Source organism: Oryzias melastigma, linkage group LG10 (assembly GCF_002922805.2).
Source record: "Oryzias melastigma strain HK-1 linkage group LG10, ASM292280v2, whole genome shotgun sequence".
NCBI classification, from domain to species: Eukaryota; Metazoa; Chordata; class Actinopteri; order Beloniformes; family Adrianichthyidae; genus Oryzias; species Oryzias melastigma.
In genome coordinates this window covers 9,357,379-9,375,365 of record NC_050521.1, presented here as the reverse complement: position 1 = coordinate 9,375,365, position 17,987 = coordinate 9,357,379, and the positions used below count along the sequence as shown (strand labels likewise).

Sequence of the window (17,987 nt, the reverse complement as noted above, 5' to 3'; positions counted from 1 at the left end):
TTCTTGGAACAGAACTAGGTCATGTGACATTTTGTAAGTAAGTGAACAGAATCATTCAAGTCCAAAAAAACACATTTATTTTCACCAACAAAAATAAAAACTAAAACAGTTTTCTACTTCCAATCACATCTGTAGACGTTAACATCTCCGTCTGCTGATTGGCTGTGCCGCTCTATGATGTCATCATACGAGGAGCGATGCTCATGGACATCAGTTCCTGGAAGAGCAGTTTGCAGGCATACGGCATCCGGACCAGAGAGATCTGAACCCAGACAGGAGAAAGAACTGTCATCCAAACCAAACCGGGCCTGACCCAAATCTTTAACTGGTTGGTGGGATTTACCTGGGTCTTGTTGCGGCAGCCGCGGCACTCGTACGTGTGCGTCCGCGTGTTGGCGATGGCCATCAACCCACACAAGTTGCATACGTGCACCTGATACGGGTCTGAGGCCTCAAACAGACGCTCTTTCAGGAACTGAGCGGCTCCGTGAGCGATCTGACAGTCACGCTCCATCTCGCCGAAGCGCAGGCCGCCATCCCTGAGGACACAAAGCGGAGGCCGCTGATGAGCGCTGCTACCCACGCCATCTCACCCCAGAAAGTCTGCCGTGTGCGACACTCACCGAGAGCGGCCCTCCATGGGCTGCCTGTTGAGAATCTGAACGGGGCCCCGGGCCCTGGAGTGGATCTTATCGTCCACCATGTGCTTCAGTCTCTGGTAGTAGGTGGGGCCGATGAAGATCTGAGAGGTCAGCTTCCTTCCAGTGAAGCCGTTGTACAGAACCTGACCGTGGATCAGAGAAAGGATTAACACCACTTTGGCACAAAAGCAGCCTGTTACCATGGTTACTGATGCTGAGAACTCTGAGCATCTGTTGAAATGACAACAGAAAAAAAAATTAAATAAGAAACTGGACCTAATGTTCTATAAAGGATTGAACTTTGAGAATTTAACCAAGAGAGAAGAATGAATATAAAAGTATAGACAGAATGTAATAAGGAGTTTAAAAGATCTGAGAGATCCTGTAGTCCTGTATCCACGTACTTTACCCATCGCAGGATATTTTTAGAATTTAACTCCTTTTGATAATAGATGGAACACAGTAAACTTTAAATTTAGCTTTCAATTAAACTTATTAACTGTCTGTTATGATTCTGAATCCCAGAATGCATCTGTGCTGCACAAATCCCAATGTGTGAGAATTTGAAGCTCAGAGAGGTAAAAGGCATCAAGTCAGCTGACAGGAAGCGACTTCGTCCTGACCTCATTTCCTCTCAGGTGGTATCCGTACTCAGACAACAGGTTTGAAACCTTCTGAACGTTGACGGCGTCGTTAAACGGAGTGGCGTCTCCAATCTCCCCTTTGTTGGCAGAAACCTGGAAAGTGATAACCGATCAAAAACCTGTCCCAGTGCCTGCAAGTCAACACCCAGGGCTGCATTAGGACGATCCATCATTACTTTGCCCTGCAGACACTCGATCAAATGACCAACTGTCATTCTGGACGGGATGGCGTGGGGGTTGATGATGATGTCGGGCGTGATCCCCTCACAGGTGAAGGGCATGTCCTTCAAAATAAAACACATCCTGTTAAAACGTCACCGCCCATCGCATCACAGAAGTGCCAGTCAGCAACTGCTTGGTTTTTACCTCCTGTCTGTACTGAATTCCACAGGTTCCCTTCTGTCCATGTCGACTGGCAAATTTATCCCCAATCTGAGGGATTCGCACCGAACGCACCTGTAGGAGAGACGATGCCGTCAGGAAAAGACGCTCATCCCTCAGAGAGGACGGGGCTCTCTGGAGCCAGATGTGGCTGAGCTCATACCCTGATCTTACAGAACTTGTACCCCTCCTGGTTCAGAGTCACCATGACCTGGTCCACAATGCCGGTCTCACTGGTCCTCAGGAAGGTGCTGCAGTCCCTCTTGGTGTAGCGCTTGTTGGTGCTGTCAAGCTCGTCGTCATTTTCTGGCAGCGTTACGGTCTTACCGATGATCACATCCTCACCGGACACACGAACGCCGGGCGCAATCAGTCCGTCGTCGTCCAGTTTGTCATAGATGGCGTGCCTCATACCTGTGAAGGGTTACACTGAGTGAGTGATGCTGGACTGCGTGTCAGTCCCATTACTAGAGAGCGGCACACACCCTGACAGGTTTCCCGTGTGGGTTTCTCAAAGATCTCCTCCTGGTCAAAGCCTTTCTTAGACTCCTGCTCTTTGTAAGAACGGTAGAAAACAGACCTGATGGAGGAAACAAAAGTGAGAACAGCAGCAGCTACACGAGTCCCGAGTAGGGTTGGGCACCCAAGTTTGGTTCCAAGTAGGAACCGTTATGATTTACGCGGTTCTACCAAAACCGAAAGAAGCTGCTGCAAACGGTGCTGCATTTCAGTGCTTCGCTTCATTTCAGGTCTATTTGTCTTTGGCACGTCAATCACTTCTACTCTGTTCAGTACGTTGAAGTTCTAGCCAATCCCTCTGCCTTTCCTGTGATAGTGGGCGGGTTCATATAAGACTGCTGATGGGGTGAACACGAACACGCGCAGCACTCGAATGTCTGGCAGCGTTTCACAGCAGCAGGAAAATACTAATCTAATATGAGCGTTTTTGTCCTGTAGGCGTTATTTTATGTTACGGAAGAATCGAAATTGGCACCAAATAGAAACTGAAACACCTTTGGCACAGGACCCGCATAAAACCCAATCGGTGCCCAACCCTAGTCCTGAGATGATCCCAGTGAGCCACGCACCTGAAGAAGCCTCGGTCCACAGCAGATCTGTTCATGATCACCGAGTCCTCCTGGTTGTATCCCGTGTACGAGGCTATCGCAACAATGGAGTTGATTCCTACAGACAACATTCAAGACTTTAGACGGCTAGAAACAACGACCACAGCTGAACGTTACAGCTTCAGGTGTGTTCTGTGTACAGGTGCATCACCTGCAGGCAGCTCTCTGAAGCGCAGGTACTCCATGGATCTAGTAGTGACCAGCGGTTTCTGAGGGTAGTACAACACGTGTGCCAGCGTGTCCATGCGCACGTGAAAGTTGGTGATGTACACTCCCATGGCCTGTTTACCCATAGCAGATTGGTACGTGTTCCTGGGAGACTTACGAGGGGAAGAACAAACAGCGTCACCATGGAAACCTTCACCAGAGCCCCTCACATGAGGATGTGTTCCGTCTCGTACCTGGTTGTGGTCGGGGAATGGGATGATGGAAGCGCAGACTCCCAGGATCATAGACGGGTGGATCTCACAGTGGGTGTAGGTGGAGCAATAGGCCACGCCCTTCTCTTGGAGGTCATCAGGAGTCATAGCAAGCATGACCGTCTCCTCCTCCAGCGTGTCGATGTACTCCACCACGCCACTCGCCACCAAGTCCTGCCAGCTGGTCCCAAAACAGAATCACGGTTTCTTCAAGTTCTGCCCTCGTCTTAGATAAACTCATGTTTTTCATGTTTGTCTCAGTTCTTTCCAGAAAAAGTTCTGTTCAGAATCTCTTTTTGTTATTGCAAATGACTGAGGACACGAGGAAAACAAGCGACAGAGACCCAGCATGCATCTCTTTCCAGGAATGTTTGGGTGAAACCACACCCCCTTAAATGACCAACCACACAATAGTTTTTAGATCAAAGGTGGTATAAGTCAAGCTGGAAGGTAAAAATAATGCTATGTTTCTGCAGTGCTTTTCCTCCAGTAGGTTTGTTGTAACCTGGACTGAACCAAAGGCTGACCTGTAGTTGTTGTACTCCCTCTCCTTCAGCTGGTCAATATGGCGCCTCTTCAGCAGAAGTTTCTGTTTCTCCACGATCAGCAGCGGCCGGCAGATCCGACCAGCGTCTGTGTAAATCCTGATCTCACGTTCCCGAATGTCTCGAATCATCGACACCTGGAACGACAGCATAACATCACATCAGCAAGAGTTACAGGGGGCGGTGCTTTGAAGTTACCTTTACTGACAGGAAAAAACTGCAGAAGAGGAGAAACCTCTGAATACGGTTTGGTTTAGAGTGTTTTCCTTATAACAGTACCCTACCAAACGCTACCAAACTATACTAAACTGTACCAAACTGTACTGAACTGTACCAAACTATACTAAACTGTGCCCAACTCTACACAGTACTGCACTGAGTGGCTACAGCTGTCCTGAGCTGGTTACCTCGGAGACGATGATGTCCATCTGTCGGCGCAGCTTTCTCAGAGTGTTCATGAGCTGCTCAGGATCTTTGTGGATTCCCACCCAGCAGCCGTTCACAAAGATCTTCGTTGCACTAAAACACCAAAAGCACGTGTTAGGTCTGCAGAGGAAGAAAGCTCGAGATGACTCGTGAACCTGGGAAGAGAACAGGCGGCTGACTCAGCAATGGCGGCAGGTGAGATCTCCTCCAGGTTCTCCATACTCCACTCCTCCAAGAACTCCAGGATGGGTGACGGTTGTGAACCCACAGAGATGTAGGCCATCAGGGCCAAGTTCTTCACCAGACCCACGGCGTGACCCTGCAACCAGAGATCCAGATCATCAATAGTTGGGGGCGGAGGGTTGTTTGGTACCTCAGTGATGCTCTCGATAGCAGTCTGGATTCAGTGTTATTCACTGGTTGACCCACAGGAAACCCCGAGTGAAGAGGACGTTCACCTCTGGCGTCTCAGCTGGACACACCATCCCCCACAGGGTGTTGTGCAGCTGCCTGGGCTTGGCCAGCTTCCCGTCTCTTCCGATGGGAGAGTTGACTCTGCGGAGGTGGGACAGCGTGGAAGCGAAGGTGAGGCGGTTCAGCACCTGCAGGCACCAAAAGCAGCTGAAGGTTGAGTCAGGCGGCCAGAGAAGAACACATGACCAGCAGGACAGGAGCTCCTCCCACCTGAGACACACCAGCCCGAGCCTGGTGAGCTTTCTTCACGTCCCCCCAGTTCCCAGTGGCCAGAGAGTACTTGAGTCCGTCTGAGATGATGCGAGTTTTGATGGCGAGCTCAAGATTGAAGTCTTTTCCTCTGTCGATGAACTTCTGAGCATAGATCCTGATCTCCTTCAGCAGGTTTTTGAACATGCTACAAGCGTAGGGACACAAAGCAGACATGTAGATTCAAACCTGCAGGTTGTCAGGGTTGATGGAAGTGTTTGTAAACCTGTGTGATACATTCAGATGAACAAGAACATGACAGTCTAGAGACACCAGCTGTGGTGAAAACACTGTAACAGAGACTGAAGCTGACAGGAACATCTGTCCACGTTCTTTGGTGGAACTGGCTTTAAAATATGGTCCACTCCATTTGTTCATGGTTTCTGCACAGAAAACCATTAGGTGTGTGAGGTGAAGCTTCAGCAGACCCACCCTCGGAACAGAAAGGCCAGCAGCGGCCCAGCCAGGTCCAATCTCTTGTTTCCGTAGTGATCTCTGTCATCCAGCTCTCGTCTGCCCAGAGCAGCCAGCAACAGCCTGTGGACCATGTACCTGAAACACGCCAGACACACACCTGAACACACTCGACACACCTGCAAAAAGTGTACTACAATGTTAACTCCTCACAAACAAACAAACAAACAAACAAACAAAAAAAGCATCTTTGCGCTCCGCGCTGCATAGCGGGTGAGCTGCTGCTGCTGCATTACAGCCGTCATGATGATCGTTCTCTGCCTTATTTATTAAAATAGAAGATCGGTTTTGCCCAAAAACAACAAATGGATGCCATATTATCTCTTTAATGTAATAAAATCTCAATCACAGAACGTAAAAAAAGTTTATGTTTATTTTAGACGGGGTTTTATTACACTGATCTCAGGAGAACTGAGGACGCCTGAGTACAATTAATAAATATTAATGAATTAATTATGTTTTATTAATCGCGCACGTTAACACGACAACATTCACAGCCCTTTTTTAATTATAAAATTTCATACTTTCAACATATAATTTTAAATTTCATAAATATGAACTAGATCTATAGCATTACCTGTGATAATGCTAGTGTGAATGCTGTAAGCTGAATTTAAAGATATAGCCGTTGTGAATGTTTGTCTTGATTCTCTGTGATGTCTTATTCTTTGTTATTTTGTATTGTATTTTATTGTACAGCTACTGTGCACTCCAGATTGTATTAGCTTTTAATATATATGTAATTTGTACATTTTTATTGTTCTTAGTATTTTACTGCTTTCTTTGTCATCATGGCCAGGGGACCACGGATATAAAACTAGCCTTTTGGCTAATTCTGCCTTTTTTATAACCATGTGTTTCATCTTGTTTTATCATGTGGTTTTTCTTTAAATTGCATTGTCCCCTTTTAAATAAATAAAATAAATGTGCATCCATGTTTACAAAAGTTCGGATGTTGTTTGTTATTAGGCTCTAGGATGACTTCATGAAATGGGCGGCACCCACAATGACTGAAAGGCGGAGCTTCAGGAATCGAGTCATCTTACTTCCTGTAGGAAGAGTCCACAAAAATAACTTATTTCATAAATAATTTGTTCTTTCATTTACTAAATAAATGATTGTGCAAATGACTATAGTTTACTCTCAAAGACTAAAGAAAATCGCAGTATAGGCCCTTTAATACGAACAAGTACATTATTCTCATTTTAGCTTAATGATTTTTACCAACGAGCTAGCTTATATAGCTACTTCTGCGAGGTAAAAGCCTTATAATAGCCCTTCTTGCCTTCATCAGCATTTAGAAAAGGTTTGAATACGGTTAAAAAGGTTTCCAACAATCCATTCGTTTTAAATAGTGAATAAAGAATTCTCAGAGAAAAGCTTCTTTCCCACTTCTTATTAATTTTAGCTAAAAAAACATTTGCTTTCAAAAATGTATGTATTTATCGATCTTATCAGCTTCTGACACTGAACTGCTGCACTGATCCTGGAGACTCACCCTAAGAAGTAGGCCTTCTTGGTCTCACAGAAGTCGCTGACTCCAACGTGCGGCAGCATCTCTTTCTGTAAAACTTCTTTTGCGTATTTGATTCTTCGCTCTTTGGTGACTCCTGGTTTGGCTCCTCTGGAACCGATGAAGTTCAGCGCCACGTTCTGCTCCTGGATCACAAAAGCCTCATCCAGAGAAGGCTTCACCTGAAAACACGGTGATGTGACGGTTTTAGAAAGACGAATCCCTCGTTTTGGGGAAAACGCACCAACAAATGAGCAGCTGTTGGAACTGCATGACGAACGAACCATCTCCATCATCTCGGGGTCATCAAAGTCGTAGATGATGTGTTCCAGGATGTCTCTGTCAGACACGAAGCCCAGAGCGCGAAACACGATGATGATGGGAACTTCCTGTCTGATATACGGCAGCGTGGAGACGATCCTCTGGCCGATGGCGCTCTTCTTGACTCCCTGCACCGAAGTAGCCATTAGTGAGAAGCTCTTCACCACGAAGCTGCTCTCCTGAGTGAAGAGGGCTCACCTGTCCTCCCCTGGCCATCATGCTGACCCAGATGGTGCTGGTGGGCCGAGACGAGTTCTCCAGACAGGACCGACACTCGGCTGTGTACGCGTACTTTGAGTCCTTTTTGGCAAAGACGTAGACGGTGTTGGTGGCCATCTTCTCCTGAGCGATCAACACCTGGAAAGTTGAGACACAGGTGTCAGAACCATCTGGACCGCCTGTCTCCGACCCCAGGGTCCGGTCTCACCTTCTCTGAGCCGTTGATGATGAAGTAGCCTCCGGGATCCAGCGGACACTCATTAAGCTCACACAGGTCTCTGTCCGTCAGGCCGCTCAGCAGACAATAGGTGGAGCGGAGCATGATGGGTATTTTCCCTATGAAGGTCTTCTGGTGCTGCGTCTGCAGCTGGTCCTCCCCTTCCTTAATGATGGTCTTTGTAATGTCCACATACAGGGGGGCTGAGTATCTGTGGGCCAAGCAGACCGGATGAGAGCGGCGCAGAGCGGCGTCTGAGGAGCGAACGCTCGCAGAGACCTACGTGAGGTTCCGCAGCCGGGCTTCGTTGGGCATCATGGGGGAGGGCGCGCCGTCTCTCTCCCAGTGGGTGGGCTTGGACAGGTAGATCTGCTCGAACTTCAGCAGGTAACGAGGCTACGGCAGAGAAAAAGATTCACTAAAACACTGCTGTGGTTTTAGATGATTGACTCTGATCCGTTCACCTGTGACCTTCCAACCCCACCTCCCCAAAAGAGCTTTATAATAGCCTCTGTGGGGGGGGGGGGGTCAGGCACTTGGATTTTACTTCAATCAAGAAGCTGAAGTCAGTGTACCTCATGGTTACTGACTTAACTTCTTTGATTTGTAGGAATGCTCAACCACATCAGCACATGATGAGTTTAAGCCCGCCTCCAGGCGTGCAGTCAAATCAGAACTTTTATCAGCAACAGATTCAAAAGCGTCTGTCAGTCGTGCTGCCAGAAATGATTAGCTTAACACCAAAATAGCCCAAAACCTTAATAAATGGCAAAATAGTCCAAAGAGCTAGCATCATGCCATTATAACTTTTAACTTTACTAAACTCTGACTCCATAAAATATAAAGTAATGACTAATTGGCTATTAAATTAGCCGTCAACTATGGTCCATTAGTCGTTGATTAGTCGACCAATCGTGGCAGCTCTGTCAGTTAAAATAAAGGAGGATGTCTGTATTTATTCTTCACAGGCTGCAACAGAAGTTGATGAAATTTAAAAGATGCAAACTTAAAATGTGGAAAACTGCACGAGAAAAATGCTATCATAGAACCGGGTTGGTTCAGAGATCACAGCATCAAAAATAACAGTTTCTCTGCTGAAGACAGACAGCAGGTGAGGACAGGGTAGACCCTCACCGGCAGCTGTCGCTCAGGCAGACCTGATCAGTGACGGTCATGAGAGTCTGCTGAAAATGCAGATTAAGAACCAAAAAGAGAAAATTCTGACCTTCATGTGGCACACAAATCAGCAGTTCCTATTGAAAATGAAGAACACAAACCCAAACCACCCCGAGCAGACTCACCGGCTCCTCCACCTCCCCCGATGTGTGCTGCGCTTCAGCCTGCAGGTCGATGGGAGGCGCGTCCTCCACAATCCTCTGCACCGACATCTGGATGAACTCATCGAAGGAGTCCAGCTGCTGCCGCACCAAACCCTTCTCATCGAAGTAGGAGCTGCAGACCAGACAAGAGTTCATGAGGAGCTCAGAGAGCTGCAGCGGATCAGAACCCTCTGAGGGAACCACAAACTCAGACGAGACGATGAGCAACCGGACTTAAGAGGTGCTATGACGGAGGATGTCTCAAGTGTAAAAGGGAGGATCAGAACAAGGTTTCTGTTTTTACTGGAGTTCATCTACATATGAACATAGATCTCTGATGCAGAACCTTTGCTGCAGTTCTGACAGATGCATGACTCTATGGCAGGGGTCCCCAAACTACGGCCCGCGGGTCGGGTTAGGCCTGCCTCCACATTTGGCCCGGCCCAAAAACGTAGATTGAGACCCACATTTTCTTTATTATTGTTATTTTTCTTCTGCACGTCTTTGGATGTCCATAGTTCTTCAGCTCTTTCAACTGTTTTGGCAGTTACCAAGGATTTTTGGGTTATTTTGGGGTTTAGCTAATATTTTACCTTTATACTAGCTGTTTTGGCCAATTCTGCCCTTTTCTCAGTTTTTAGGCTAATTTGGCATTTAGCTAATATTTCAGCTGCATTCAAACAGTTTTGGCTCATTCTGTTTTTTTCTTAGTTTTTAATGTTAATTCGCTATTTAGCTAATATTTCTGCTACATGCTTGCTGTTTTGGCTAATTTTGGATTTTTTTCAGCTTTTTTTTTTCATTTGGTATTTCGCTAATATTTTAGCCTTAAGCTAGCTGTGTTGGCTAAATTAGACATTTTACCGTTTTTTTAGGCTAATTTGCTATTTAGCTAATATTTCAGCCACATGCAAGAAGTTTTGGGCAATTTTCTCTTTTTATCATTGTTTCAGGCTAATTTGCTATTTAGCTAATATTTCATCTACATACTAGCTGTTTTGGCTAATTTAGATTTTTTTTATTTGGCATTTAGCTAATATTTTATCTAGCTACCAGCTTCAGTGTTTTTAGCCATTAGCTTCAGCAATTTCAGCTATCAACTTCAGCGTTTTCAGATATCAAGTTCAGCATCTTCAGCTATCAGCACTAGCATATTCAGCAGCCACATACAGCTTATATCATTCACACTACCATTATCGCAGGTAATGATTTATATCTAATTTTTAAATATGTTTTAGAATTATTTTTTTCCCATGAAGATTACAGAAATTAATTATTTAAAATGTAGCTATGTGTTTCTTTCTGGAAAAACGAAAATGTTTACGTTTAGGCTGGGATTTTTACACTTTTTCTGTTTGCCTGCAAACCAATCCCACATCAGAGAAGAACACAGTAATGTTGCCCTCACAAGAAAAAGTTTGTGGACCCCTGCTCTATGCTACGTCCAAACCTGTGGACACCTATTTCTCAGTGGGACTGACAGGTGAGTTTACCTGATGACGATCCAGCATGCTTCCTGCCACAGATCCGGAGTGATTTCATCATCATCTTCATCATACTGGTTATCTAACAGACACAGAAACATGAGTCCACAGTGAAGCATGAGAAGGTAACTGAAGCAGCTGATCATCACCACCGAGCTGGTGGTTTATCAGGGTTATGCTGTTAATCGCTTGTTTGGTTTCAATTGTTGGTCCAGACTGTAAATAAAGGTTTGTTTGAATATGACATGTCAGCATGACAGATGGAGTGATGAACTACTAAAAAAAAAAAACATCTCCTGCAGGTGTGGAGGAGCAGCTGCTCTTAGAGCAGAGGTAACAGCCTCCAGACCTCGAGGGCAGGTGTTGTGTCATGGTTGTTAGAATTTGTATCCTGCTGGTTTTCCAGAATCTCGTCTCATCTGCTGCTCAGCTTCAAACTTAAGGCAGGTGAGCTGGAAGGTGAGCATGTAGGAGGCCCTCGAGGCCTGGATTTTCACACCTGCCCCCACAAAAGCAGTAAGTGGGACATCTTTACCCTTTCCATTAACACCACTTATTCAGTTCTCCGGTTATCTAGTGATGATCAGGTCAAACATTTCTGTTTCGAAAATAGACTTCAAATTATCGCGATAATCGTTGATGTTTTCCTCTCGGATCTTCCCGCCTGGCTGCAGTTTCCGCGTGTACTTTCTACTTTTCTCGTTTTTCCTTGTTCCTCTTGAGCTTTTAGGAGCTCGTTCTACCCAAACACAGTCAGGTTCTAGAGACCTGCGGCTTCAGGCTAGCAGCTTTTGTCATGAGGAGACGTTCGTCACGGATGCGTGAGTGTTCACGCGCAGCTCTGACGAGGCGGTGCGGGCTCCGCGTCTCACCTTCGTCCTGGTCGTACATGTTGGTTTCCGAAAATCCTCTCAAAACAAAAAGGGTTTTAGAAGAATTCAAGAAGACAAAAACACAGAGAAGCGGCGCGGAGCCTGATGCAGGCCCCGGAAACACTTCTCCTTCTTCTGCGGGGGTTTCCGGTGTTTGGCGGTCATCTGTGGCGACAGCGCCCTCTGCGGCCAAGGCTGGAAACAGCAGCGCGAGAGTGAAGTTCATCATGAACCTGCTCAACCAAATGATGGGGAGTATTTAGAAAACTTGTTTTCAAAAATATTGATTATGTGTATTACTCCAAAAGGTACGGAGCCCCTAAAGAGACATTGGAAAAAAAATCAGGGAAATGCTGCGTTCATGTGGCGATGGAATAATTGAAAAAATGACTATGATTTGGAAATCACACACGGATATTGGAAAAACAAATCTTTAAACACCACATGAATGCAGTATAACTGTGTGCCTGAACCAAATATGAATTTAAATGTAGTGTGCCATCTATGGGGAGACCCCTGAACTACAAGGAAAATTGACAATCTGGGTAATCAAAATTGTTTATTCCAGTTTGGCGGCCATGGTTTGCCCACCCCTGTGCTATGGCATCTTGAACTTCTCATAAAAAACACAAAACTAGCTAAATATTTAAATAATTTAACAAAAAACGAAAAAAGAAAAACAAAAAGCCAAAAAAATTGAGGAAACTTATTTTTAAGCATTCAAAATTGAATTTATCTTTAGTTTGTTTTAATTTCTCTAAAGTGTAAATGAGTTTCTCTTTTTCCATCACCGAGCATCAAATAGATCAGGAGTGTCAACCTCAATCGTACAAGGAGCCAAAATCCAAAACACACTTTAGGTCGTGGGCCAAACACGATAAACATTACTGAACACACCAACACCACATTTTTAAAAATTTAAAACCGTAATCTTTTAACATAATTATGAACTAGATATATAGCACTACCTGTGATAAATCTAGTGTGAATGCTGTAAGCTGAATTTGGCCACTGAAGATGGTAGTGCTGATAGCTGAAATCAATAGTTGAAAATGCTGAAGTTAGTAGCTGAAAACGCTAATGCTAATAGCTGAAAATGCCGAAAATTAATAGCTGAAATCACAGAAGCTAATAGCTAAAAACACTGAAGCCAGTAATCAGCTAAAATATTAGCTAAATGCCAAATTAGCCTAAAAAAAAAAAACCACCAAAAAAGCTTCCATGTAGCTGAAAAAAATAGCTAAACTTCAAAATATTGTAAAAAACTGTAAAAAGCCTAAATTAGCCATAACAGCTAGCATGTAGCTGAAATATTAGCTAAACTCCAAAATAGCCTAAAAAAATTTAAATTCCAAATTAGTCCAAAAAGCTATCAGGATGCTGATTTTTAGAAAACTAACTTTTCAACATAATTCTGAATAATACAAAGGTAGGTATATTGTTCCAGAATAAATCAACTTAAACCTTAAATAACTTTAATATTTTACTCTAAATAAAACATATTTTGTCAAAATTATACAAGTTAAACATGAGCTCAAGATAACATCGGGTCATTAATAATAAAATAAAATGATCTGGAGGGCCAGATCCGGCCCCCGGGCCTCGACTTTGACTTGTGTTGTAGAGAGATTTTTTAAAGACGGGAAAAGGAAACAAACAAACATGTTTACAAAGCATTGTTTAATCACATTAAAAAAGTGTCCATCAGTGGTGAAACCACCACACATCTGTCAGACCGAAATAAACCGGCTCACGGAGAGGAAACTCTCCACTGCGTTCCCGCCAAAATAAAAGATCCAGGTCCACAGCTCCTCCAAAACAACAGGAAGAGCAGCTCCTCCTGGTGAGGAGTCCGTCCCGCTCCGCTATCGTCCTCCTGGGAGAAAACAGCAGCAGAGCTCAGGAGACACAAACACCACACGGACAGACGCCTGGATGTGAACCCACCTCTGAATCCTCGACCTCCACCGCCTCCTCTTCCTCTGAAGCCTCCTCCCCCGCGTCCACCGCCGCCCCGCCCACCCCGGAAACCTCCTGAAACAGACGGAGCCCCCGCAGGACCTTTACTCCTCTCTGATTCTGCGATTATCATCAGCGCTCTCCTTCTGCCTCACCTCCACGACCTCCTCCTCTTCCTCCACCTCGCCCGCCGCCCCGCCCTCCCCGCGGTGGCCCCTTCTCCCCCGGAGGCCGGGGCAGAAACCTCTGCAGTGGGAGCAGCTTCATGGGGTCTATGTAAAACTGACAGAAGGAGAGGGGGTGAGTGTCCCACAGCAGCGTTCAGCCTGAGGAGGAGGAGAGCTTTACCTTCTGCAGCTTCTTGAAGGAAGACGCCTTCATGTTTTCAGAAAGTTTGACAGAAAAGTACTGCGGGTCTCATAAGGAGCACGTCCTCATCTGGATTCTCTGACTCGCTCTGCCTCACACAAGGAAAGGATACAAAATCCCGCAGCTGTCCGAAAATCTCGTCCACCTTCCCAATCTGCTCCTTGTTTTCCAGGTAGACGGGAGCGTTGAAGTAGGGGACTTTGTTCTCCTCGGTGGTACACTTGCAGACGATGTCATCTTCACACGGATGCATGAACTCGCCCACCGCTGCAGACAGGACAGAAACAGATCCTCTGTGTCAGAGCGTTCTCCAGCCTGAGCCTCAGATCGCTCACAAATTTAAATATACATTTGAATAATCCTTCAATATTTAAGGTTTTATTGAAAATATAAAACTTTCATTTAATCAGATATTATTCTAACAGGTTCTATTTTGGTTGATGTTGTTTGTACGTATTTTAAGTGTGATCAGCACAAAAGCTGATAGAAATTCATATTGTCCACATTTAATACCTTCAATAGAGACACACATCGATGCATTAATCTCTTCCCAGGATAAATGTACTTGTTGTTCTACGGGATATTTAGGTAATAATTATAAAAACAGGAATGGTTTGGTTCAGTGAAAATGTTCAGAGCAGCTATGGAGCCACATAGTTTCAGCTTTCAAAATAAGAGCGGCCAAGTCAAAAAATCATCTCTGGATGAACATATTTTATAACATTACGTGGAAAATATCCACTTTCATATTTTTGGCAACAGTTTTCAATTAATTTTATCATTTTTGACCTTTATTTTCCTGCAGATCAGACACAGTTATGATCAAAAACAAAGAGGAGTGATGTTAGAACCACGCTGAGCTAACAGTAGAAAACATTACAACAGGAATAAGTTTGACTTTAATGTCAGACACACTGGAATTGTCTGACTTTAGTTCTGTTTACAGGATTATGTGAACATGGAAATTTAGGAAACTTTTAACAGGTGAGAAAAGATCTTCTGCAGATCCACGTCTCATAGACAAAGCTAATGCTAGCGTTAGCATTAGCACAGATTAAAAGAATAAAATCATTACTACCTTCATAATCAAATAAGCAGCATTCAATTAATTACTTGTAACCTTCGTCTAACTTTAACTGGGTTGTCAGAGAGAAATAATCCACGACTCGTTTAATGTCATCCATAGGAATTTGTGGATCAGCTGATCTGTTGTTCTGACTGCAGACAGGATTACTGACATTTGTACTCTGATTTGTGAAAAATCTAAGCTTTGAAAATGAATACAACCAGGTAGGACATTTATAAAATACATATTGTACAAATTTCTATTACAATTGTTTAGGCTACCTTTTAGTGTTTATGTAAAATTGGTTTAAACAGCGTTCAGCTTTGTTCTAAATCATAGACACCGGAAGCGACTCTGAACTTGACCGGCGATGTGTGACGTCACCTGAAAAGGGTCTAAAATCACAATATATCGTAATATTGTTATTTTAGCACATCCCTAGTTCTGATGTGAAAATGTGGATGGTTTATTAAATAAAATAATTTAAGCATGTTTTTTTTTTTTGCAAAAGCTGTTGAACTGCAATGCATTGTGGTCTATATTCGCTGAAGTACTGAGCATCAATGCATGGTAGTCTTTTGCAAAGAGTTCTGGGAAAGTTCTAGTGCACTCTATTTTAGAATTGGTGGATTCAGACAACACTAGAAAAGGGTGAAGACAGGTTAGTCTGCATCCTTTAACCTCGCTGCTCTTACCAACCACACGCTCGGGGGGGCCAAAGTCCTGTCTGTTAAAGCCCCCTCGTCCACCTCCGCGTCCAAAGCCTCCGCCGCCTCGGTTAAAACCGCCTCCTCCTCGGTTGTAGCCTCCTCCCCCTCGGTTAAAGCCTCCTCCTCCTCCTCGGTTGAAGCCTCCTCCTCGTCCTCCGCCTCGTCCCCCCCCTCGGAAAGACATCCTGGTTGGATCCTCACAAAACAACTGAGAGAGTGGGAGGGGCCAAACGAGAGACTACGCTTAATTACAAGACACTTCTATGGCAGCCAGTGTCCGTCAGGAGTGAGCTTGTTGCAAGGTCAGATCATAAACTTTTACAGAAAAATATGAAAATAAAGATAACCAACAAGAACATGTTTAGGAAAAATGTATCCCATCAGGAATTGGGATTTTGACAAAAAAAAAGAACAACAGAGTAACAGTTGTTTATTTCTCTAGAGAAGTCTGTGGGATTTTGGCTTCTTTGAGCCAGCGAGTTCTTCCTGTTTGGAACACCAGAGGGGAGGGGTCACTCAGTCCAGTTCTCTATATACAGTCAATGGTCTAAACCAGGGATCTGCATCCTTCAACACTTTAAGAGCCCTTTGGGTCAATTTCTCACTGACAACTAGTGCTGCCACAAACGATTATTTTAATAGTCGACTAATCACAGATTATTTTTTCTGATTAGTCGACTAATCGAGTCATGGTAAACTGGTTGTAAACCACACATCTTAACCATCATTACCTTTAAACTAACTAAAGACTAGATATAAAGGATTACCAGTGATAATACTAGTGTGAATGCTGTAAGCTGAATTTGGCTGCTGAAGATGATGGTGCTGATAGCTGAAAACACTGAAGCTGATAACCAGCTAAAATATTAGTTAAATGCCAAATTACCCTAAAAAACTGAAAAAAGCCAAAGTTATCCAAATAGCTAGCATGTAGTTGAAATATTAGCAAAAAAAAAAAACTTAATAAATGCCACAATAGCTAGCATAATGCCATTATAACTTTCAACTTTACTACACTGACTCCATGTAATATAAGGTAACGGCGAATCAACTATTAAAATAGTCAATTAGTCGTCGATTAGTCGACTAATCATTGAAGCTCTACTGACAACATCCCAACAGAAGCCACAAAGTCTCATACCCTTTTCAGGAAAATAAGACACCGATTTGTTTTTTATATTAATGTTACTATTATGATAACAAAAAATTAACTATTCTTTTTTGTCAAAATAAATTGTAGATTGTGTATTCCAAAATTTGAAACTGTTTATAATTTTCATATGACTTCCTTTCAAAATAAAAGAAGTCATGTCTCACATAGGATCATCTCTATGCAAAGCAAGCAGAGAAGGAAACCTCAATTCCCATGATGTACCTCGCCCTTTGATTGCCGTGCAGAGGGCAGAGTAGTTACAGAAAGAATGCTAGAACAAGACGTCTTACTATCAGCCGTGCAAAACAGGACTTCTGTTAGTCTTCAGGACAGAAGTTCTGAGGTGTGGGCTTCCGCGCCTCATCACCACCGCGGAGTGATCACCCACTGACAGGAAAGAGTCCCGTCTGCAGCCGCGTGCGCGTGTCCACTGTCCACATATTGCAGGTGTTTAGCTAGTAAAAGGACTGGTTGCCTTAAGCAGACATGCGTGGAACTGTGACAGGAACCTCAACACGCCCCGAGGATGCCACACGCTTAAACCGGCTTCGCTAAAAGGGATCGCGAGAGAGAGAGAGCACGTGCTACCCGGAGCAGCTAACCGTAAACACGAGGCTTCTGTATGGGGGGCTCTAAAACACGGCTTTCCTGCGCGTTCTCTCCACGCGCTGTTCATCTGCGTGGAAATAATATGACTCCAGGGGAACTTTTACACAAGAAAATAACGACTACAGGCAAAAACGTACCTGTTATCGCCGAAGAAACGTCCACGTGACTACTGGCTCGAGCACAGGCTGCCGTAAAGGTTGTCTCGGATGTCGTACAGAAGGTTGCCAGATCCGCTGATTTTCCGACACCATCAACGCAACAAAATCAGTCCAACTTACAGCTGTGCAGCTCATCTTTAAACGGGTAAATGTTCGGGTTAAAGGTAAACAAAACCCGAAATAAACTGTTCCCCAAATAACAAAGTTAAACAATTACTTTATTTGATCTCTCCTCTCATATTAATGATAATAATATAATAACCTTTATTTGTTTAGCAGCTTTCAAGATAAAAGCACAAAGTTCTTCACAGTAAAACAGAAAATAAAAACATTCTGGGTTTTTAAACTGCGCAACAACTGGACTCAGTGTTTTTTAAATGATATGTATAAGAACGCACAAGTGACTCATCCAACTCTTGACCGAATCCAGACACCTGCATATAATCTGTATTTTCAAAACATCCTGAGGTTTAAAAGATACATAAAGCCGAATATCATCAACATAAAAAAGGTAAGAAAAGTAATTGAACTAGCTTAATACATACTGCAAAAGCAGCAGATATAAAATGAACAATAAAGGTCCCAAAACAGAGCCTTGTGGTGCATCAGAAGTGAGACATGCATCATGTATTCCACCT

The 17,987-nt window shown here is 44.1% G+C and overlaps 2 protein-coding genes across 3 annotated transcripts; both read right to left on the bottom strand.

Moving 5' to 3' along the window:
* Window positions 1–54: 54 nt before the first annotated feature.
* Window positions 55–11,525, bottom strand: polr2b (RNA polymerase II subunit B). The gene is made up of 25 exons (XM_024264588.2): window positions 11,326–11,525; window positions 10,463–10,535; window positions 8,952–9,102; window positions 7,934–8,046; window positions 7,642–7,861; window positions 7,413–7,571; window positions 7,178–7,342; window positions 6,879–7,075; window positions 5,339–5,458; window positions 4,868–5,054; window positions 4,642–4,785; window positions 4,363–4,502; window positions 4,165–4,276; window positions 3,740–3,894; window positions 3,195–3,393; window positions 2,945–3,113; window positions 2,755–2,851; window positions 2,152–2,246; window positions 1,830–2,080; window positions 1,652–1,741; window positions 1,462–1,569; window positions 1,265–1,378; window positions 624–784; window positions 344–539; window positions 55–262 (listed from the first exon to the last, which is right to left on the bottom strand). Exons 1-25 carry the CDS (start codon window positions 11,342–11,344, stop codon window positions 173–175), a joined length of 3,525 nt encoding a protein of 1,174 aa, XP_024120356.1. The 5' UTR covers window positions 11,345–11,525; the 3' UTR covers window positions 55–172.
* Window positions 11,526–12,986: 1,461 nt separating this feature from the next.
* On the bottom strand, window positions 12,987–17,474 carry gar1 (GAR1 homolog, ribonucleoprotein). Of its 2 annotated transcripts, none has more exons than XM_024264590.2 (7): window positions 17,329–17,474; window positions 15,415–15,637; window positions 13,766–13,920; window positions 13,633–13,692; window positions 13,440–13,566; window positions 13,273–13,359; window positions 12,987–13,201 (listed from the first exon to the last, which is right to left on the bottom strand). In XM_024264590.2, exons 2-7 carry the CDS (start codon window positions 15,611–15,613, stop codon window positions 13,191–13,193), a joined length of 639 nt encoding a protein of 212 aa, XP_024120358.1. In that variant the 5' UTR covers window positions 15,614–15,637; window positions 17,329–17,474; the 3' UTR covers window positions 12,987–13,190. The 2 variants fall into 2 exon arrangements, with proteins under 2 accessions (XP_024120358.1, XP_024120359.1); XM_024264591.2 differs by lacking the exon at window positions 17,329–17,474 and adding an exon at window positions 16,873–17,155.
* Between the last annotated feature and the right edge of the window lie 513 nt (window positions 17,475–17,987).